Genomic DNA, 23,809 nt, shown 5'->3' on the forward strand with positions numbered 1-23,809 from the left:
GCATAATTCCCTCATCCTGGAATCACTTTTAGAAGACACTTTACAGCTCTTACATAAATGAAATATACGAACGCTGCACAATATTAGTTACTTTCTTCGCTAGTAGATGACAGTACTGAATGGAGGCTAATTCATCGACATACTTTCATTTATAGCTTGTTTACAATCGAATAAAAATCACCTTTTCTGAAAAAAAAAACCAATTATATTCATCGGGAAATATCAATATTTTAAATTTTTCTTTGAGAAGAAAATTAATAAACATGTTGGTCAATTTCTAAAATATTGCGCAATTTCATGTGAGATTTTCCGTTCTGACTCAAATCTTTCTTCTTCTGATTTAGAAAACTATTATTTTAGTGTCTCTCCTCTATGAGAGATTAACTCTCTCAAAAAGAAAAATCAAGGAAATTTTTTTTAGCGTTTTATGTACTTTTTCATGTGTTAAATCCTACTAATACAAGAAACATAAAAATTTATTATTCAAATATGGACTTGTTTCTGAGGAGGATAATAAAACGTAGCACAAAGTTTAAAAGGAAGGACTTTTCCTATTGAATCTTCTCTTACACACTAAAAGTTGATAACTTTGTCTATGGAGAGTAAATAAAAAATGCATTTATTTAAATGTTTTTTCGTTGTATTTTTAGGTTGTACTTGCCATTAAAGAATTGCTTGGTTCGAGAGACTATCATGAATTGCGATCAAGAAACAGCAAACTTCTTGGATAAAATTGTTGTTCGAGCTGCTAAAAGCTTTATTCAGTCTAAGTGTCAGAATGTATCCTAAATCGTACAAATTGGATATGTAAGACATAATTACTCATTAAAAACAATAAAATTTTTATTTTGAAAGCAAGTTAAGATTATATTTTGTTAACATGTTTAAGGGCATTCCACGAAAAATTTGCACATCTTGTACCGCACGTGAGAGCTTATATAATTTAGAATGATTTAGAAAAGTAATGAACAAACTTTTGCTCATTGCCTTTTAAAATTATTGTTATTGTTATTATTATTGAATATATGTATCAGCTGTCACACGCAAGTCAAAATGGCGGCTTTTCCGTGCAACGGTCCTAGACGGAAGCATTTTACTACAAATAAAAACAATGATACTTTATATAAGAATGAAGGCTTTCACGGCCAGTGTCAATAATGTTGTGATATTGAAAGGTGCGATAGACCTCTTGTCCTCTGCAGGAGTTTACAAGATCCCCTGTTCCAGCGGATCTGCCTACATTGGAACAACAAAAAGAAGCGTTAATACAAGAATAAAAGAACACAAAAAATATTGCCTTCTGGGCCACACTGAAAAATCAGTAGTCGTGGAACATACTTTTAGTGATGGAACCCATGACATCAAATTCAAAGAAACCAAAATATTTTCAAGGATTTCTCACTATTACGCCTGAATTAACAGTGAAGCGATTGAATTTTCCAAACATCCCATCAATTTCAACAAAAAGGAAGAAGGAATTAAGATAAACAAACTCTAGCATGCTGCACTTAGACGGATTTTCTCGACAGATACTTTTAACCAACCAGAAACAGCGACGGACGTCCAGCAGCCAATCCCCATCCAGAATGAAGAGAGCTCAAATTTCAGCTAATCAGAAACCAGGACGAACGGTCATCAGCCAATCCTGGCCCGGAACGAAGGGAGAGCTAGCCCTTCTCGCATAAATAGCGACAACACTTCGAAATCTGCATCAGTTGCTAGGAAGACGCTTTCCTGGAGGAAGCTTCGACCACTAAACACTGAAGATGGCCGCCGTAGATGCTGTCGAAACGTTTGGGAAAACAACACTCAGACCACGGCACAACAGTTGGAATCTCACAACAATAATTATTTTTAAGTTTCATTAGTTTAAGTTCATTTGTTTCTTTTTTACGGATTTTATTTATTTGCTCTTTTTATAATACTAGTTTGTACACAAGTTGATGGAACTTACTTTTGGTTATTATATTTCTCACCATCATAATGAAAAAAATCAAGAAAAGCTTTTAATGTGAAATTTTAAAAGATCATGTCCGTGATAAAACCAACTGATAAAAAAATAGTGTTAATAAATCTAAAATAAGAAAAGCAAAATATCATATACACGTGTTCTAGGGTTGCATGAAATATGATAGACTACTCTTGAACATAATTTCAAATAAAATGAAAGATTTTCAATTCCGATGTAATAAAAAGGAGGGGTAGATAGACAATAGTCAAACCTATAGCATAAAAGAAAATGCTTTATCCTCAGTTTCAGGTATTTGAACGCTAACCTACCGTTCGCTAAGGGATTCATTACTACCTGAAACCTACATAAACAAGCAGAAAAAGAAAACAAGGTTTTTTTTTTCTTAATTTATTATGAACTTGGTACAATTGTTTTGTTTCTCATATAAAAGTCACATCATTTTACAGAAATCAAATAGCTGTAGCCTTCGTTAACCATTGGCTTTGACGAACATCATATCGACTGAATCGATATTATCAATACCTTCTTTGCTAAGCAGTGGTTCTTGAGCACGTTTCCATGCCCAAAGACGGTGAGTAGAGCAACACATGACGGATCAAGCTAGCCGCTTCCATTCCACACTTCTCAGCTCCAGTACTCATCAAACAAGCCCTTAGCATTAGTTCGTACCTGAAGATAAAAAGTAAATCTGTTAAAGAAAAATATAACAAAATAATTTATCTGTTAACGTAGAATAAAATTTAAGTTATAACTTTGCTACATTGTGAATAGCTGAATCACACAACTCTCGGGAGGAGTCGGGCAGGAGACCATTTATTTTTCTAGTAATGATTAATGATTTTGGAAGTGAAACTTTTTATGGGAGGTCGTTAAAATTCTGAACCCTAACATTTTTGTGTGACGAAAATGACGTAGTTGGTTTTTAATTGTTGCCAAGAACAATGAAAAATAACAGCAATTATAAAGTTAAAATATTTCCGCTTTTTAATTATTGCCTAAAAACAATGGAAAATAATAGTAATTATAAAGCTAGTTCTGTAAAAAATTTAACAAATTAATTTCAAGGCAGAACTTAAGCAAGCCTGTATTTGTGAATTTTGGGCAGTTTTAACTTTTAAACAACCAAAGAAAGCACAGAAGCAAGAAAATTATGAAACCAAGTAAAGTCAGTTGTGGTAAGTGCAGACAAACGCTAATGCTACACCAATGGAGATTTTTGAAACTAAATTACCTGGGAGCAACACATAAGTTGAGCAACATAAACGAGAGCTCCAAGGGTTTCCAAATAAAGTTTTAGACATCATTGCTTGAAGATGACCGGGTAAAAAGAGTTGTATTTTAAGGTTCACTGATCTTACATTTTCCTTCTACGACAGCTCTAAATGTGCGGTAAATGGTGTCCACTAGATTAATTTGCCAATATGGTCATTCCGTAAAAATGTCAACCTTAGACTCAGATTTTTAATTTTCACAAAGCCCTAATTGTGACGTATCATTTCATTCAGCGTACGTTCTAGTTCATAAATCCTGTAATATTTTTGAAAAAAAATACTCGGTGTTTTTCTTCTAACTCTAAACTTCTAAGGTTGTTGAAAAGGCTTAGCATACCCAAAAAACATAAGTCTAAGTTTTCTTACGTAGTGTAAAAATTTTTGCAAATTTTTTAAAAGAACTGCGTTTATTGTAAAAGATTAGATGTTGTCTCAATACAACTGACTGTTCCTTTTACACATATTATAAGATAATTATTTTAATTAGTTTGATTATTTCACTGAAAATATTTGCTTTACGTTAGTCATGAAAATGTATTATTTTCTGTTTAAAAACAAAACCGGATAATTGTACCAGTCAACACACTTTATTTTCCTACATCTGTATCATATCTACTTAAAAAGCGCAAAATATTGATTTATATACAGTAGATATAAAATAATTAGTGTGGCTAACGTAACATTTGAGCTATGACTAATGTATCAGTTAGAAGTGACTAACGTAACATTTTTAAAATGACTGCTATTATTTAAAACTTATTTAGTTTAATGTACCTCTGCATTAACAATTTTGAAAAAATAGACATTCTACGTTGGTTAAAAATATTTAGGGTAAAAAATACCTCTAGTAATGTTACAATGTAGACCTTATGTAGACTTAAAAAAGGTTTTTTTAAAGGTCTTCTTAGAAAGAAATGCTTCCAATTTAAAGAAGAATTATTATTTTTTTTTTAAGGGTGATTAAAGCAACATGAATACTCTGCTGAATATGCATTCAACACAAGAATCCAAACTGAATAATTAAGACAGTCTTAACAAGGGAGAACGTTTATATTTTTAGAAAATATCTCTACTAATTATTAAAATGAAGTAATGGCAGCTCGTTGGAAAACATTTGAAGATATTATTTGATACAGTGATAATAAACGCTGCTGTAACATATTACAGAAAATTAATGAATGATGATTTAGAAACTTAAATATTTGCCGTGATATCTGGAATTAAAATGCCTTCTGCAAAAATGTTTGATTTTTATTTTATTTTTTCAGTATTACATTTTAATTCAGGATGTACAACACTATTTGTTGGATAAATCAGTAAACCTTGAAGAATAATATGTCGTTGAAAAGCACTATTAAGTTTCTTATCATGATAGCTAGTATATTGGCAGAATATTAGAATTTGGTGAAATATCAACTTGTATAAAGTTAACTTTTAAAAAAAGATATATTTGGAATTTAATTAGGCAAAAATGATGTTATTCAGTTAGTAAAAGCAGTTTTTTTTTAACTTTTGGCACATTCAAATTGAGGAAAAAAAATCCTTCCATTAAATTAAATCATTCCTGTATCCTTCCATTCAATTTCTTACACTAATGTCGAACAAAAAGTAAAGAAAGAACCATAATGCAACATGAAAAAAAGTTCATAAAAAGTGTAAATATAATATAAATGCAAGAGATTAATTATAAAAGTTTTTTATGTATATGTATCGCATGTTATTCGATGGTTACGTTAGTCACACACAGTCTTTCGTAAAAGTACCACTAAGAGCCAAAAAAAAAAAAAAAAAAAATCAGCTGTATTTGATATGAAGTAATTTATTTAAAATAGACTGTTTACCTTTTAGAAATATATCATCTAATTTTAAATGTCTGCGTAACTTTTAGAAAAAATTGCTTCGTAACATAAGCATTGTTTCTCAGGGTTGCAAAAATGTTACGTTAGTCACAATGCCTTTTTTGCTGAAAAAATATCTATCAGCGCTTATTTTGCTTCAAATTCTCGGTAGAAATAAAAAATAGTTCCCTTGTACATTTTGGTGCATATTAAACCAAAAAAAAAAAAAAACATTTTTACTTCAGGTGTTAAGTAAAAAGAGTTAGAAAATCAGCTGCGAATGTTACGTTAGTCACTATAGAATGACCAATATTTAATGATGAATTAATATTTCATAATGAATGTCATCGTCCGCGCTACTTTTGATGTACAGTTTAGATATTTCCATTCACCCTACGCATGCTGTACTCTGTGAAAAAATGGAAACAACTATGGGACTGTCCACAAATGATGTCACGCTTTGAGGGGTAAGGGGTTCATGAAATGATGACAGTTTGTGGCAAAGGGGAGGGAGGGGGTAACAAGAAATGTGACATCAAGTATTTTTATACGAATAAGTTAGTGAAAATAGCGTGACATGTCAATAAGTGAGTAGGGGGTATGATGAAGTGTGGCACTTTGTGACAAATGGGGGGAGGGAGTCAAAAAAGCTGGAAAAAAAAGTGTATCGTCATTTCTGGACAGCCCCAAAGTGTAATTCTACCTATTTTTTGAAGATTAAATTCCGATGTAAATTTCATTTTCGTGTGCTTTTTTTTATTAACTTAGCACAATAATTTTTTTTGTACGACTTTTTCTTTTAAAATCATATTAGATCGCATTTAGATGATTCAGTGGGTAGTATGCGACTTAAAAACCGCAGATTGAGTACTGTTGGTGTAAAACTACTTAGGGTTTTAAACTGATTTTGTATATTGCGACTATCTTGCTATAGATCAACCTCATGGGAAAGAAATAAGTGTCCCCTTTCCCTCCTGTATCTGGGGTAAACACGAAGGGGTAAATATAAACATGATTTCATTCGATAACAAGTAGTTTTAAAGTAAATTTTATTTTAGGACTACTTGACAGTTACTCTCAAAGACTTTACAGTTACCATCAAAGAATGTAGTCATCCGAAATAAGAAATAACGATGTCAAAAAGTACAAATTGCAGATTAACTGAACTTAATGTAATCATGGTACGGTCACAATGGAAAAAGATTTATTTCTCAAATTCAACTAAGAAAAGGTAAGTATCAGAGATAAAATTTACTTCAACATTACTTTTACATTGAAACTTACTTCAATTCTTTCTATTCAACATTACAAGATTGTAATAATTAGCCTTCCATAAGTTAATTAACGTTTTCATTAACTACTCTATTTTCTTTGATGGATTTCTCAAGAATTGAAAAAATATGCAGAAAAAGGGGCTTTTGTGGAAAATTATAAACTCTATGCCTTGTGTGGCATATCTAAATATTTTTTGATTCGAATAAAAATTTTGTGATACATGTGGATCTGGAGGAGCAATTTTTTATCAACTTGACATTTGAATTTCCAAAAAAAGTTTTTTACGATGCGCTCTACTGTCAAGTGAGAATAATAAGCAATTTGTGATTATTTAAGGGAAAAAAACGACGAACTAATAAGAACTGTCTGTTTTACTTTTTCTATTGAGCTAAATTTCACCCAAATTTTGAATATTGCCAGATTAACGACCGGAAAAAAAAGAACTTATCAATAAAACTAATTTAAATTTTATTGACTTAAGTGCAATTGGATTTTTAAGAAAAATTGTTCACATACATTCACTTTAGAAATTGAGAACTTTCATAAAAATATAAATGGAATTTTTTCAAAAAACAGGTGAAAAAGTGCTATTTTTTGTTCTTTAAACTAACAAGTGCCCAAAGGAATCAATCCTAAGGAATATTACATTTAAAAATAGTTATAAGCGTAGTTGAGACTTTGTAAACATTGTGATACTCACATGCATGTCATGGTGAGTTCCTTTTCAACTGTATTGGCTTCATGGTATCCCAAAAACTCCTGAACTTTTACTGAACATATTTCAAAGTCGTCATTATTTTCCAATAAGCACGGCGAAATTTTCAAATATTCTGCAGGAAAAGGAAAGTTTTAAAAATGTTATACAGAAGAGTTATTCAGGTTTCCTAAATATAAGCATTCACTATCGAAATCTTGAACAATTTAAATGAAATTTTAAAACTAGATTGTAAAAACTCTAAAAATAAATTGTAGTACTACTAAAAAATCTCTAGTAAACTGGAGTTCCAAACTTTTCTTGTAATGTATTGATACAGTTTCTTCCTATGAAACATTGAGAACTTCAGTAAGTTACCGCCCTATAGCCAGGGCTAAGGCAAAAATACATGAAATAAACTCCGCCAGCTCAGTGAATTCCAGCCGAGGACTGCAGTTTCGTGCTTATTAGCACTCATCAGCCCGGCATAGGACTAACTGAGCTGGAGGCGGAAAACCTCTTAAGGAAGCCAAGAGTGCCAAACAAAACCTGCCTTGCCTGCAATATTCGAGTTGAACCGAACCATTGTTTCGGTCACTCGTCTGGTCAGTGCTAATTCTTTATTAGCTACCAGTTTGTTTGGCACTCTTGACTTCCTTATAAGGTTTTCCGCCTCCAGCTCAGTTAGTCCTATGCCGGGCTGATGAGTGCTAATAAGCACGAAACTGCAGTCCTCGGCTGGAATTACCTGAGCTGGCGGTGTATTTCATGTATTGAGAACTTCATTTAAGAAGCTGTATTGTTGCTGCTAGTAATCTTTATGTAGGTCAGGTCCAGTTTCCCTCAGATTTTCTTGTACTACAGCAGTTGTGTGTGTGTGTGTGTGTGTGTGTGTTTTTTTTTTTTTTTTTTATTGAAAGAATGTTCTAATGTTCTACAACTATGGTGCTTCACCTTTAGGCTTCACATATGCTTTTAAATATTAATGTAAGGTCACGTTTCCTCCTCAACATATGTGGTCAATACAAATAGTGCAATCGAAATTTGAAACTGAAACTGACTATAATAGCTGAAACTTGTCATTGAATTTTAAAAATGATAAGCGTAGTAAAATTTAACATTAAAACACTAAATTTTGTTTTGAACAAATAAATCGAAGCGCAAAAAAAACTAAATACTAATTAATATAAGGTAGCTATAGGTGAGTATTTTTAGGAATTAAAATTCAATGAAAATAGTTCGGTTTTTATGATAACTATCAACAATGCTCCCCATTGTAAAAAACTGCAGTATTAATAAAGAATATCAAAGAAAGTGGGATTCCATAGATTTTGCTGGTGAGATACAGTTTCTTCTTAAGCAACATTGACAACACTACTTACGAAGCATCTGTATTATTACTAGAAATCTTCACGAAAATCCAGTTTGTAGTACTGTAGTCTTTTTACTTATTTTTACTTCCTTTTACAAAAAAGGAAGTATTGTATTCGCAAAAAAATTTTCACTCAAAAATCGCCCTTAATTTCCATTTTGCTCACCCCCAAATGAATGTTGAGTTTTTTTTTCGATTCGACCACATGCGGAAAAGTGCCTAAGAATGTATAGACAAACGAAATATCCATTTTGACCATCACCGAGGTAATTACAACGACTTTTCTCGTGACGTCTGTATGTATGTGCGTATGTGTGTATGTGCATATGTGCGTATGTGCGTATGTATCTCGCATAACTCAAAAATGGTATGTCCTAGAAAGTTGAAATTTGGTACATAGACTCGTAGTGGGGTCTAGTTGTGCACCTCCTATTTTGGTTGCATTCGGGTGTTTCTAAAGGGGTCTTTTGCACCTTTTTGGGGGGAAATCATTGTTAATTTCGATGCAAACTCAAGTGGTGTTATAATTTGGCGGTCACTTGGCGATATATCGCCAGTCTTTTGGTTGCCAAGTTTTGTCGCCAACTTGGCGAAAAATTTGGCGATTTTTTTTTTTTTTTTTTTTAAATCTGCTTTCAATGTGGCCATTGCTAGTGATATTTAAAGAGTTAGAGAGAGAATCCCATTAAAATTGCAATAATAGGGAAATAGCATTAAATTGGTGTAAAAGGAAGTCATGTGATGCACACATCAGCTCGTTTATTTTTGTTTACGTATTAATTTTTTTAACTGTTTACGATTATACAAGTAACTTAATTCTATTAAAACAATCAGATCGTTTTCCATTGACTATAGAAAACCGGGTCACTGTAACTATAATTCCAATCTACGATAAGAACGCAATAACTACCTGCATACAATTTGTGACAAAAAGAAAGATTAAAAACAAAAAAAAATTATATTAATTTGCATATTTGGCATCTTGAATTCAAATTATGTTTCTCGCAACCACGAGCGTGTGTGTGTATGAATGCGCGTGTGTGTTTGTGTAGGCACATTTATGTGTGTGTTTGTGTAGGCGCATGTGTGTGAGGTTCGTGTGTGTGTGTATGTATGCATGCATGTGTGTGCGTGTTGTGTATGCAGTGCTGTGTGTGTACGCGTGTGTGTGTGTGTGTGTATAGGCGTTCGTGTGTGTGTGTAGCCATATGTGTTTGTGTCTGTGTGCAGGCATGAGTGTGTGTATGTGTATGCATGTGTATGTGTGTGTGTGTTGGAGTGTGTGTTTGTGTCTGTGCGCAGGCATGTGTGTGTAGGCGTGTGTGTGTAGGAGTGTGTGTTTGTGTCTGTGCGCAGGCATGAGTGTGTGTATGTGTGTGTAGGCGTGTGTGTGTAGGATATGGGCGCAACCTGGAGACGGTTTTTGCAAGAGGAGTAGCATCGTGAGGCCGGCCGACGCGACGGTGGTGCTAGCAGAGGGTGCTGGTGGGGAAAAAAAAGAATTCAAAACAGTCAAGTGAGAACAATAAGCAATCGTGATTGCTCAATAACTTTTCTTGCTAAAAACTTGAGGATAACTGAAATTTTTGTGTAGTAAAACGTTGTTGTTTTAAGTCTTATACGATAAGAACATTCGTTACTAAGAGGTTGAATGAAGGTTATACTACTCTCAACTTACTCCATGCCAAGGCTGCCAATGGGGCTTTTCACAAAAGATAAGATTGGTCTCATAGAATTACCAAGATCTTGGCAAGAGAATTCCAAAATCATGTACCTTATATCTCTTCAAAAATTTCTTTTTGGGAGGGGGGGGGGATTCTAGCTATTGGTGGTTGGTTAATTTTTAAACTTGAAAATGATGAAGTTTTTTTAAAAAATGCTAATAAATACTAATATTGATTCCAGAATTATTTTTTAGAAACATTCTTTAAAAAATGTGTAAAAATCATCTACTGGAACAAAAAGAGAGAGAGAGAGATAGTGAAGAAAAGAAAGAAAAAAATATTTATAAACTTCCTGACACAATTACAGTCGAGCCCGCTTTATAGAATAGCATATTTTCCACGAAAAATTATCCTAATATGCGGGATATTCCATTAAACGGGATTAAAATAATGGGTTTCAACGGTTTATTGAAAATGTATTATATTGAGCAGGATATTCTTTTATCCGATATTCCAATAAGCGGGCGTGACTGTATACAGATAGAGCAAGCGCAAAACTTTAATCGCATCTTAAGTCATTTTTTAAACTATTAGTCATTTTTTATTAAAACACTGAGGTTCTCAAGGGTGGCATTTTTTTATGTAAATTTTATTGATAAATAAAATAGCTACTACTTTCCGAACAAGAAAACAGTGACTAATCAAGGATGCTACTGGATGTCTTTTGCCTGATTATCTCAGATTTTCACAGATGAAAAAAAAATTTAAAAGTTCACAAATTCCAGCTACCGGTGCTTTAGAATGTACTAATCAGAGGTCTTTCATGATAAAAGATAATAGGTTAATAAGAGGCGATAATATCACAACTGAAGTCCTAAGCAGGTCAGTCATTTCAAAATTTTCTGGAAGGGGGGGGGGAGGGTTTGTTTTCAATACATTTTCGAGAAAAAATAACAAAATACGTACAAAAACACGTAATTTCATTATGTTTCTAAAATTGGGGTGTTCAATTAACTTCCCTCCCTCTAATCGTCCAAATGACGGAGTTGGTCCTGAGGCCTATCACTTGAGGACTGACCAAGTTTGATGTTGTAACGACCGTTTTTGAAACTCATTAGCGTTTTGAAAAAGGCTGAGAAATTTCTGTAGAAAATATCAGTTATAAACATCCTGAATGGGAAATGGCATACAATCCCGGAAAGAATTTATATTATTGATCATTTACTAAAATTAATGACATAGAGTATCTACTGGAATAACGGATCCCTTACTGCAAATACTATAGCGAAATAGTGAATACTGAAAAAAATTCAAGTTCATTTAGTGAGAGTGGTATACTCATAAACTGCTATTTTTTATTGATCTTGTTGATAAGTAGGGAATATTTCGATAATTGGGAATCTGGCGACCTTTCCTTATTGGCGTCAATTTTTGGCTCCAGCGCCTGCACGAGAGTTATTTTTCTTCGCAAATCTAAACAAAGAGACATTCACATATGGTTACTATAATCAGCATTACTATAAATCGAAATAAAATTATTTAAGCCAAAAATGAGACGACCGCGCCAGATTCCCAATTATCGAAATATCCCCGATAAGTAAACAGTTTTGAAGGAAGTTCATTTTTATAGCACAGTTTTAGATTTTATTTTCAAATGCGCATGTTTTTTTTATAACCAGTAAGCTCAATCACTAGTCTACGAATAATAAAACACCTACAAGCTAATTTGTCACAAATTAACCTTAATCGGTCTTCTTTAAAAAGCATTGAATAAATAAAGTCTTTTTTATGAAATCCAGGCTTAGAAAGCACAAAACTCAAAATAAACATTCTTCATCCTTGCGCTAGTTAATTTCATTTGAGGAAAAAAAATGAAGTTTAAGGAAGAAGCGACGGAAATTTCTACCTTTTCGTAGCGTTGACTGATAATCACATATTTTTGTCAGCAACTCAGCAGGTTTCTCGAACTGATCCTGGTAATTTTCCGCAATCATGTCACTGCCGCATTTTGCAACGAAGTCTTTAATGCACTTTATGCCGTTCTTGATAATTCTGGAAGAAAAACAAAATTCTATAAGTTACTTCGATCAAAATCTTTTAAAGAGAACTTTTTCAATTGATTGACTATATTTATTTCACCAGAAATGTATCGACATGTATTATGTCTGTATGTGTTGTAACTTAAGTCATTCAAGCCCAAACACACAGCGTTTCCTTATTTATGGCAGAAAAGTATGGGTTCCGTTTTCAAAGATTACCGCAAAGGTGGAAGTCTGATTTAGCTCAGACAATACTCGATAAATGGAAGCACTACGTATCAAAATTTCGAAAGTTTTAATCTCAACCACAGGATCAGGTACAGCGCCTCCAGAGGCATTGATTTGGGCAGGAACTTTTAGAATTTTCTGATCACGGCATGTTTAACAAGCTCCAATCACATATAACGAACACGGAGCATCTTCGATTCGGCCGGAATCGGACCAGAACCCCCCCCCCCCCCCCCCCACCCTAGTTACGAGCTCAGCGCATTTACAAACTGGTTACCACGGCCTTTAAAAGTTGTTAATTCTTCCATCTAAAACGAGAAATAGTGAAATAAGAAATTCGATCGTTGACAGAGATTTTTAGCTGCATTGCGCGCATGTCATAACAGTTATGGTTTTTAGTAGATTATGAGTTCATGAATAAAATTTTGTTTAAAAAAAAGATTTTTAATACTTTTATCTACCAAATTATGATAGGACATGAGAGTGTTTTCAAATATTTTTCTTTGATTTTTTGAAGGACTTCTAAAGGCAAGCAAAAACATAAGTGCAAACTATTTCAGTATTTTGTTGTTTTAAGCCAGTTTAAAAAGGTGATACTTTAGAGCATGTTGTGGTTCTGATTAGTTGAGATTTGACCTTGTGAATGTTAACTTCCATTTCGGTCGTTCATGGGAAAAGGGAATCATTATTGGTGCGGATTTCAACTGTAATATCTTTGCAAAATTACTAAGAAAGTAACTCAACTTAATGCCAATTGCCATTCCTTCTTACCCCAAAGAGAAGTAAAGATTGTCGAGGTCAAGCTTCAACTTATCAGAGCTGGCACGCACTTCACAACACTTTAAAAAAAATTGGTTCTATGGAAAACTTTAAAAAAACCGCGATAAAGCTTGTTTAGACATCTCAAAAGTTTCATTATTTCCATTATTGATTTAAGACGGAGAATTTTAAACCGATGAGTTGTCCTTATTAGTAAAAGGATATTTCATGCACCTTTATTAATAAATCCGTTAAAAATATTCTAATAATAATAATAATGTAATAATAAGAATAAAAAAATGATTATAATAATATTGAAAACGAGGATGAGATGATGATGATGATAATAATAATAATAATAATAATAATAATAATAATAATAATAATAATAATAATAATAATAATAATAATAATAATAATAATAAAATGATTATTATAATAATGATAAAAACAAGGATAATGATGAAAATATTAATAATAATAACAACAATAATAATCATTATCATAATAGCAATAACAATAAAAATGATATTTTTGGCGAAAATTTAGTTTAAAATTAATACATATAACTAAAACAGATTTTACATTCATGCATACATATGTTTATGCACATTGTCGCACATTACATTTTATGCACAGAAACACAAATTAAGCAACTGAAAAAGAAGTCCAATTTTGACAGTCGTTTACATTAGAGTCCCTAATGTTATTTCTACAGTCAGGTAGATAATTATCGCTTCCAAATTTGCTTCATGGACAAAATACAAACCGTTTATATTTTAAAATTACATGTGTCAAATTAATTCTAATATCATATGTGAAAAAAAGAAAAAAACTTAATGTTTTACATATAGAATCCAAACAGTACATACACTTGTATTTTGAAATTATATTTGCCGTAGAATATCAAAAAGATCGTATAAAAACAAGAAAAAAAATGTATTGTTTTCCAAACCATTTTTTGCATTGATATTAGGAGGATGAACTCATATTAACGTCGCACACAAAAACATGGCATAAACAATATGTGAGTAAAAATAAAAACGTCTTTCCCGAAGCAAGTACAACAGCCTGGAACACGTGCAGCAGCTATTTACAGATACTTAAGTACATTGCATTGAAATTGATTCCTTGAAGTGGGTTCGATGTGTCTCAGCTGTAACTGTGTTTTTTTCTTTTTTTATATTCCAATGTAATGATCATTAAAATAATGTAAGTAAACAAATCGATAAATAATTATTAATAGTGAATAGAAATATTAATTTATTGAATATTTATTTAAAGAGTGAATTATATTCATGTGATATGCAGAAAAGAAAGAAAAAACTCGTGAATGAGGCATGTGTCATAATCCCGATGTAAAAACCTCTTTGCTATTAAGTTAAGCAAGTAATATGTAAATAACTACCATCAACTTTAAGGGGGAGGGATGGTTGTTAGTAATAAAAGTTAAAACTACCAAGTTAGTCCTTTTTCTAGACATTTAATATTTGAGACACATTATACTATATATTCATATACTTTTGAAAGCAATTTAAAATAATCTTACTTACGGACAGCTTGTTGCCAGATCCTCTTCATCCTGAAATAAACCATGGGGGTGGCCCACAGTAGCATTGTGCATCGGCTCCATACATTCTACGTATTTCGACACATCGCAACTCTCGTCTACTGCTGAAGCAACTACGTAAAGAGAATGAGATAATGTTTAGTCGTTTTGATTCACACTTAAAGATGTCAATATACTTACCAGATTTATTAATCCTGCATCTTAAGATTTTTAAAAATGTAAAATCAATCCTTATACATAACTCTCTTAAGTCAACTTCCGTTTTGTTCAAATTTTTACCAGAATGTAAGTGTCGTATAAAGCAGCGTATATTCTGAGTAACAAATATCAATCAGTTTTGAAAAAGAGGCTTGACATACAAGTGAAGAATTTTGCACTTATTAGAATATCAGTATGGAGGTAGAGCAGCGGTTTTCAGCCTGGGGTGATTACCCTCAAAGGGGTAAAGTGGAATTTTCCTAAGGGTAAAATATACCAAGATTGGGCCATTGCTGGGTCACAAAACAAAATTATTAAAAAATCATGTACATCAAATTCACTTAATCGATAATCAATGGTGATTGATAAAAATAGATGATAAACATGGCGCTCGACTGGCCGAAACAACAACTATATTCAACAAAGTGTGAAAACTAAGCAATATCACGTCAGCCATCTCATGGCTACTCCTAGATTTTATAACAAATTTCTAAGAATAATGTGTTTTCTTTATTTGAATGATTAAAATTAATGTTCAGATCATTATTCTCTCGTAATTTGAAAAAAAAGCATTTATTTTTAGAATAAACGCTTTTGAGGGAAGGTAATTGCTAATAAATTACCCGCTTTAGGGGTAATAGTCTTAAAAAGGTTGGGATCCATTGATTTTGATTTGAGCGAATGTAGTATTTTCATTGAAACATAAATTTAATGAATTATAAACCCCTTAATGCCTCCGAGTCAAAAATTATACAATAGTGCTGCTTGTTTCTAACGGAGTTATGTATCAGCAGGGTTTGTGATTTTTTTTAAATAAAAAAAATCTGACTTTTTTTATTTAAATCGGATTTATTTTCATTCAAATCGGATTTTTTAATTTAAATCAGATTTTCTTTCAAAACCGTGTCAGATCTTGTTAAAAGATCCGAGACTTTTGTCATCTTGTCTGATTTTATTAACAGTCTAAACTTTTAAGGTTTCAACTTTTTATGTTTTTTATACTTACTCTTGTAAGCCTCGTGGCATACTGTGTGGAACACGAGGAGTTTTTAAATTGTATTAAATAAAAAAAAATATCTGCACCTCAGAACAAGAAGGACGTAAGTCACATAATTTTACAGCAGAGAGGAAAAGCCTTTTTCTGGAGCATGTAAAGGATTGTAAACGCGCTCTTTTAACACTTGCAAAAAATTTAAAAGGATTTTTTTCAAGAATTACGTTCACATGGATCGACGTGGAATAGACCTCTACATACAGAATGCAACCAAAAATACGCAATTTTTGGACTTACGTCCTACTGTCTCCGAAGTACACATATATTCATACAATACATGAAAATGCAACTTCATAGCAAAACAGCGGTATTTCCTAGAACTATAATTTTCATACTTTTTAGAAGAAAAATTCTGGAAATTTGGCAGTTTTCTATGTTTATCAGCTTAGAGTCGACAAAAGTTCTGAAATGAATTCAATTGGGTTGAAGAAGGTAATTGTTAAAACTTGATAATAAAGCAATCTGAGCTAATTAATCCATTCGGCTAACTTTTAAAATTAGGACACGTTCTCTAAATATTCAATAACATTTTAAAATTTATAAAATGCACTAGAAAATCGCCCGTCAAGATATTACGGGTGAAAATTGCTTTTACATTTGAACGAAGCAATTTCCCGTTTGGTGATATTCTGATATTTGACATTTTAGCTCTAACTCCAGTGGATTAACCCTAAACTCCAGTAGACAGCGTTCATTGCTGACCACTATTTCGTTTCTTCATTCCCCTGAAATGACAGTCTTACCAGTAAAACAGTTAAAAATAAAGGATCCAGTTCAGTCTTGTAACAATAAAGACTTTCCCTGCAAGTTAAACATTACCAAAACATATTATCAAATATCATGCCGTGGCCGAGTTTCATTATTGATTACGTCAGGAGCGTTACTCCATCACTCGCTATTATATTTATGATGATTATAATGTTTTGATAAGACGTGATTTTGTTTTATGATTTGCTTAAAGATAAGGTTTCCATTATCATGTACGTTTTTAGTGTAAAATAATATGTTGAACGATCACTTTTCTTGACATTCTTAGTCATGGTGTTTTAGAAAAATTGAAAATTTTTATTTTGTTCTGAATTGTAATTTTTGAGTAAAAGCAATATTGCAAGAGTCGGATAATCTTACACACACAGAAAGAAGGATCTTGTAGTTTTGCCAGTTGAAGTTAAGAGCAACACATTCTAAAAATGCTAAACTAATCTATCAAAATAACGTCAACCGATTTTAATCAATAATTTTGTTAAAAAAATTACTTGATACAAATCAGTTGCTCGAAATCAGTGATTTCTTTTTTCTTTTAATCACTTGATTTAAATCAAGCTGATTTAAATTAACAAACCCTATGTGTTGGCACCTTGACATTAGAATTCCCCAGGAGCTGACTACGTTTTTTTCCATCTAACAACACTGTGATTGCCCTTACAAATTGACAAATTTGATGCCCAGGTTAATCAGGCAGCTGGACTTTTATGATAAGAAATCGTACAAGAACTTCAATTTCGCAAGGAAAACTCAGTCAAAATATGGAATCTAACACGATCCATGATCATTTGACATGGACACTTGACATCGTTTTGCAGCATGAAAATCGTGACTCTAGTCGGGCTTGAACCAAAGAACTTGGGTGTAAGACGCCAACGGCTAATCACTATGCCATCCTGCTGTTACAAAACAGCATATTATATCAAAAATCTACAAATTAAATGAATTTTTGAAAAAAAAAAATGTAATTGATTGAGATGAAATTGAAACTTAAATTTGTAACTTGTAAATGATTTTTTGTTGCAGTAAAAGTTCGGAATAATGTAAAAGCTTCATAATTTTTTTTTCTTTATTCTATTTTCTTTCGAACTTAAAGAAGGAGAAGAAAGACGTAAAACAAAATAATTTGCACAAATTGCAAAATATTGGTATAATGTACTGGCTTTGGAGATTATTTTCCTTTTGTGTGCAGCATGACATGGGATAAGAAAATTAATTTTTAGTAACTTTAAAGATGATTTTACCTCCACTCTAATTGTAAAGAATTTAAATAAATGCACTAAATAGCTTAAATAATGCTTCCAAAATAAAAATGATTTTTAAAAAATTAGAATAAATCCTCACAAATCCGATGAAAAAGTTACTTTTGCAAAAGACCAAAAGGAACAACAGCTTTTATTAGCTTGAAAAGCACGCAAACGATATCTAATCAATTTTATATTAAAACAACTACTCTCACAAAACTGTCATAAAAAACCGATGGAAAAAAATCAACAATAATATGCGAACAGTTTAACAGTCTGTCAAATAAATAAATAAGTGAAACAAAAAGAAAAAGATTTAAAGTGGTTCAAAACGGTTTATTACCTCCCAAAAATAAATAAATAAATAAACACATCATTTATATTATTTATTTATTTATAAATGAATAAACAAGCACATAAAACAATCGATCACGTGGCTTGATATTAACCAATGGCAACACATCATCGCCATGGTGGTTCACTTGCCACTTAAAGCTAAAGACCACGTGACTCGTTATCTACAAGTAACAAAGACAATCGAGCGAGAAACATCAATCCACAGCAAAGTGAAATCAATGAGGAATTGCTCAAAAGTAACACAAATGATTTTATAAATGAAGTTTAGTTTGTTTATCCAGTTACTATCAAAACTCGGAAAATATCTACATTAGCCGGCAAGTATGAACATTTACGTAGCAAAGACATCTGTGAAAGACCAAATATTTCCGGTGAATCACCGGTAAAAGTCGACATTTTCCATTGAATACCAAACCACATCCGACATAAAGTTAATGAATTATTTTTTTTACTCCGAGAATGGAAAAATTTTCTGCTTTAAATTTTAATACAATAAAACTGTTTGCTAGTAATTCGTGTTTCTTAAAATACTTGCAAACTCAATAGTATATTCATTGAATACCAAACCATATCCGACAAAAAATTGTTAAATTATTTTTTTTTAAATATCGAGTTGAAAAAACTGCTGTGTTAAATTTTAATCCAATGAAACTATTTTCTTTAATTTATGTTTCTTAAATTACTAGCAAACTCAATATTTTATTACTTGATTGCCAAATCCATATCCGAAATAAAATTATTTCATTTTATTTTCTCTTTTTATTCCTCCGAAATGAAAAAAAAAATGCTCACATTCTTTTTAAGTTTTGTGCAATAAACTGTTTGTTAGTACTTTATTTTTCTTAAATTACGACCAAACTCAATATTTTATTAATCTTATACCAAACCCATTTCTGCCATGAAAATTTTAAGCTATATTTTCTTTTTTCACTCCCGCATTGAAAAAACTGCTCTCATACTATTTTAAATCTTATGCAATAAACTGTTTGCTAGTAATTTATGTTTCTTAAAACAGACAACGCTTGCAGTTGAAAATAAGGAAAATTTGAAAGAAATTATTTAGAAAATTTTAAAAGTCACATGCCTTACCTGCTACAAATAAACCCAACAGTAATGAAAACCACATGTTGACTGTAAAGATCGTCGTAGAATGGCGAAAGGACCTTGAAACTTTAAGCAAAGGGTGGTGATTATGTACTGTTTGGTCAAAGCCTGAAGCAGGAAACTGTGATAAAGGGTCTTGCTTAACTTCCTGATAGTGGTTCCAGCCCCATAGCGTGTTTCCCATGACGCAGAAACAAATGCAATGTCAATCTTTTTTATTTGGGGTTGTTCCACCCATGTAAATTTTAGGGTTTGAAAATTTCGTATGGGCGCAATCAATAACCGCTTTTTCATTGACAATGAGATTATAGTTGTAGTTATTGTTATTTTTGGCTTGTGAAAGCAGTGTGTTTTGCTATTTTGGACTTAAAACATAATTTTAAAACAAGTGTTGTAAAATTGTACAATCGTATTTTTGTATTCCATTTTCATTTATTTCTGAGATTAGATTTGAAGCACTATTAGGACTAAGGAACTATGATTATCCAAAAATAAAATTATTCACAACTATTTAAAATGTTTTATGGGTTCTGGTAAATATTTTCTGTCAATATTAAAATCAGAATAGTGGAAGGTCATTGGAGACATAAAAAAATACAATAAAAAATTATTGTTTTTTTCAATGATGTATAATAGAGAATCTCATTAAATGTAAGTGTGCATGTGCAAGTGCATGAGTGTGTGTGCTTGTATTTAACATTCGGCAATGTTCAGCGTTTCATTCGGTAAACTGAGGAGTCCTCCCTCCCCATGCTTTTAAGTTCCGCTAGCCATTGTCTGAAATATCCTAATAGAAAGAACTAATTAGATATTTACTTTAAATTTGGGAATTAACTGTTAAAAATATTTCTTCAGAGTTTTTTAATTATAATTTAAACACTTTCGAAGATAGGGAGGGGATTTTATTTCCTAAAAATTACTAATACATCAACAAAAGGAAATCAATTTCCTGTAAGTATTTCTAATGTACTGAAATAAATTTTAAGTGAGTAAACAATTTGAATATCCAACCTTCAATTTATTAATTTTAAACGAGTGGAAACTTAGATTTTTAACCGAGAATATAATATATTCTCGGTAAAAAGTATATTATGTTTTTTATAATAAATCTCTAAAAAGATTTGATAAGATCTTGTTTTATTCTTGTTCTAACAATTTCAAAGATCAGATGATTTTAAAATAAAAAATTGATTTAGTTCAAATTATTAAAAGTCAAAATCAGTGTTAGAAGTACAGATAGCAATGAAAATTCCTGACGCGTGTTTCGGACTAAGAGAAATTTTTTTCCAGTGCAAAAAGGATGAACTTAGGACTGAAAAGACAAAAAACAAAAGTAGACTTTATTATGATTTCTTCATCCATAAGGAATCTTGTAGCTCTGAACCAAAGGTCTTACTTTTTTCGGTGAAGCCTCCAAAACGCAGACTTTAGTATGATTTCTCTATCAATAAGGAATCTTGTAGCTTTGAACCAAAGGCCTTACTTTTTTCGGTGAAGTCTCCAAATGTAATGAACAGTCATTTTAAAAGAAAAATCATACAACACATTTTATCATGCATTTAATTTATGTAAAATACACACAAAAGTATAATATACATCAAAATTTAATTTTCTAAAAAGAAAAGAAGAATGACTAAGTTCGCAACTTCTATTTAATCCAGAGTATAGTATGAAGGGGTAGATGAAAGCACCTAAATTACACATTAAAAGTAGCAAGGAAAGTGAAATTCATAAATAAATGTTTTAGTAACTTTTACTGCAAGTAAAACTGGATGAAACCAAATACTTCTCATTTTCAGACCTGCTGGAGAGGAAAATGTAAGATCAGTAAACTTTAACAAAACAACTTTTCACTAAATCATCTTCAAACAATGATAGGGCCTCAATTGTTTAAGAGCACGCAGAACTCTCTGAATATCTGCATTGTGTTACATAATCACTCAATAATAGTTTAATTTCAAAAAAAAAAACTCAAGTGTGATATTAGAGTTTATTTCCTGCTTCCCAATGCTTACATTTTCCAAACTGATCCTACTTCTTTCTTGCAATTTTACATGAAGAATGGTAGTTCTATTATTATTTTTAAACTGTAGGTATATAAGCTATAAGTTGCACAAGGTAAAGAAATGGCATAATATTTTTTTCCTCACATTTAAACAGTTATCATCAAAGTTTTTAAACGTGTGATTATTATTATGAAATAGATGAATTAGTTATTTTTTAGTTCTTTAGGAGCATATTATATATATATATATATATATATATATATATATATATATATATATATATATATATATATATATATATATGGAAATCCAAACTATCTTTCTAGTAAACAGACTGTCTCTTTAGTTTAATGGCGCATTCAATTGAACAGCATCGTCCAGTTTTAACACGCAGTACGGACACTTCAAGAGCTCTGTGAGAAATGTTTTTTATGGAAACCTACGCCTCATTGACTTGCAAAAAATAACGTCCAATCCGGAAATCCGCCTGTTGATATTTATTCAATGTAGCATCTGACTGCCTCCTTTCAGTGGATTCTGCTTCGATGAAACACATCATAGCGGCCATATTTCTAATAATGTTTCAAGCATCCTGATTTTAGCGTCTTTGAGCATTGACAAATTTGACACATTTGGAGACGTTTGGCGTAATTGAGAAGGAATTTATGACAAAGATGCAGATTCCGGCATCCACACGGAATCATTGAGCTCCGGTTTGACGTCATAACTTATCCCACAAATCGTCTCCTCAAAGAGATTCCGTAAACAGAGACGGTTTCGAGAAAAAATTATGACGTCAATTCGAAGCGGATTTCACATTTTTTTTTCTGAAACCTTGAGATATAATAATAAATTGACTGCAGAAGAAAAGAAAAAATTGCTTAACTCTAGTTGGAGCAAACCTAACCTGGCAATATTGTGATGGCTACGCAGATCCTAATCACAGCATTACAAACTAGACGTTAAACCCCGGTTATCACAAATTTGCCATTTCAACTGCGCTTGCGCGCGGACTTAGCTTTTTTGGGCTTTCTGTTTCAAGATTTCGTGTTGCTTGTTTATATTTAGGCTGAGCGAGAGTCCCCCCAAATTAATGAATGTGATTAGAATATTTTCACAGCGATTTCGTGATATATTATATGAAACTACGGATATGAATAAATAATCTTAAGAGAAAAATGACACTTCAATATTTATTAGTTTTGAAATATTTATTTAACATAAATGTAAAACACGTCGTGTACTTCAAAAATGATTGGAATATTAGTATAGAAATCCGTCTTTTGCGGATATTTTACATTAGGCGTAAACAACATAGTATTATACATTTTTATTTAGGTTGGGGATTTGGCTTTGTATTAGTAGTGATGCTGCAATTCTAGTACGCTCTTCTGAGGTTAAAAATTTGGTCCTGAAAAACGACAGACAAATCAGACACCGAATCCATTAATAATTAAGACGCAAAATTCAATCTTTACCGAGGCCTAAAAACTAAATCAGAGAAAACTTCGTGATTTCTAATTTTTATCTGTTGCTATCTCATATTTATTACCAAATTTAAAATGTTTGTGATTAATTTTACCAAGATTTTTGAAATCAGCGAAGTCCGCGCGCAAGCGCAGTTGAAATGGCAAATTTGTGATAACCGGGATTTAACGTCGAGTGCATTACAACACTATCAGTCAAAACCAAATATACATAGGAATTTCAGTAACTGTTTTTTTTTTTTTTTGAAAAATTCGTAACTGTTTCTTTAAAAAGTGCAATACTAAATATGTTTTAAATGTTATGTTTAAATAAACTATCTTAATATTGCTTTATGTGTCCTACGTTGTATAGTATAATGTAGGTAAGTGATTTTTGAAAACTTTGCCTTACTTTCCGATTGGGAAATGCAGGCACTAAAATTGTTCCTGCAACTTTCTGAGGTGAAAATTATGTCAATTTTACCTCTGTTTTAGTAAAGGTTTTTAAAGAATTACTAAAAATCAAGATTTTTGTCGCCAAAGTAAAAATAGATGCTTAATCTGTTAAAAGACGGAAATTTTTGCAGTTGCGATTTTAGAATATGTAACTATTCTCTTTTATCTCCTTACTGATTCGGGCAAAAACTCTGATTAAAAGAAAATAAGTTAATACTGTAAACTGTTTAAAATTTTTCAATCAGCTAAAAGTATAAAGAGACCTTAAATACTTAAAGCAAATTAGACGTTAACTAAATATACAGGCGAACCTAATGACCTTTTAATTTTCTACTTCGAGTAAAGCCGTGCGGGCACCGCTAGTAAAGTTATATAAGTCATCATATTTCATTTTAAAATGTGATAATTTAAATTTCATTAAACCACCCAATGAAAATAGTAAAGCATATTACTCTAGGTTCTCTAGAGAACCCTTAA

The 23,809-nt window shown here is 31.7% G+C and overlaps 1 protein-coding gene across 2 annotated transcripts in view; it reads right to left on the reverse strand.

The window, feature by feature from the left end:
* Positions 1-2,384: 2,384 nt before the first annotated feature.
* Positions 2,385-23,809, reverse strand: part of LOC129224663 (uncharacterized) — a 34,828-nt gene continuing 13,403 nt past the window's right edge. The window contains exons 1-5 of one of the 2 annotated variants that reach the window (XM_054859201.1): positions 19,390-19,545; positions 14,666-14,795; positions 11,993-12,138; positions 7,057-7,186; positions 2,388-2,641 (exon numbers count right to left, since the gene is read on the reverse strand). In XM_054859201.1, coding sequence (XP_054715176.1) covers positions 2,503-2,641; positions 7,057-7,186; positions 11,993-12,138; positions 14,666-14,795; positions 19,390-19,426 — 582 coding nt within the window. In that variant the 5' untranslated portion in view covers positions 19,427-19,545 and the 3' untranslated portion in view covers positions 2,388-2,502. Of the gene's footprint in view, positions 2,642-7,056; positions 7,187-11,992; positions 12,139-14,665; positions 14,796-19,389; positions 19,546-23,809 lie in introns of those variants that run through there. The other variant, XM_054859203.1, reaches the window with a different exon arrangement.

The sequence above is a fragment of the Uloborus diversus genome, chromosome 6, assembly GCF_026930045.1.
Source record: "Uloborus diversus isolate 005 chromosome 6, Udiv.v.3.1, whole genome shotgun sequence".
Taxonomy (NCBI): Eukaryota; Metazoa; Arthropoda; class Arachnida; order Araneae; family Uloboridae; genus Uloborus; species Uloborus diversus.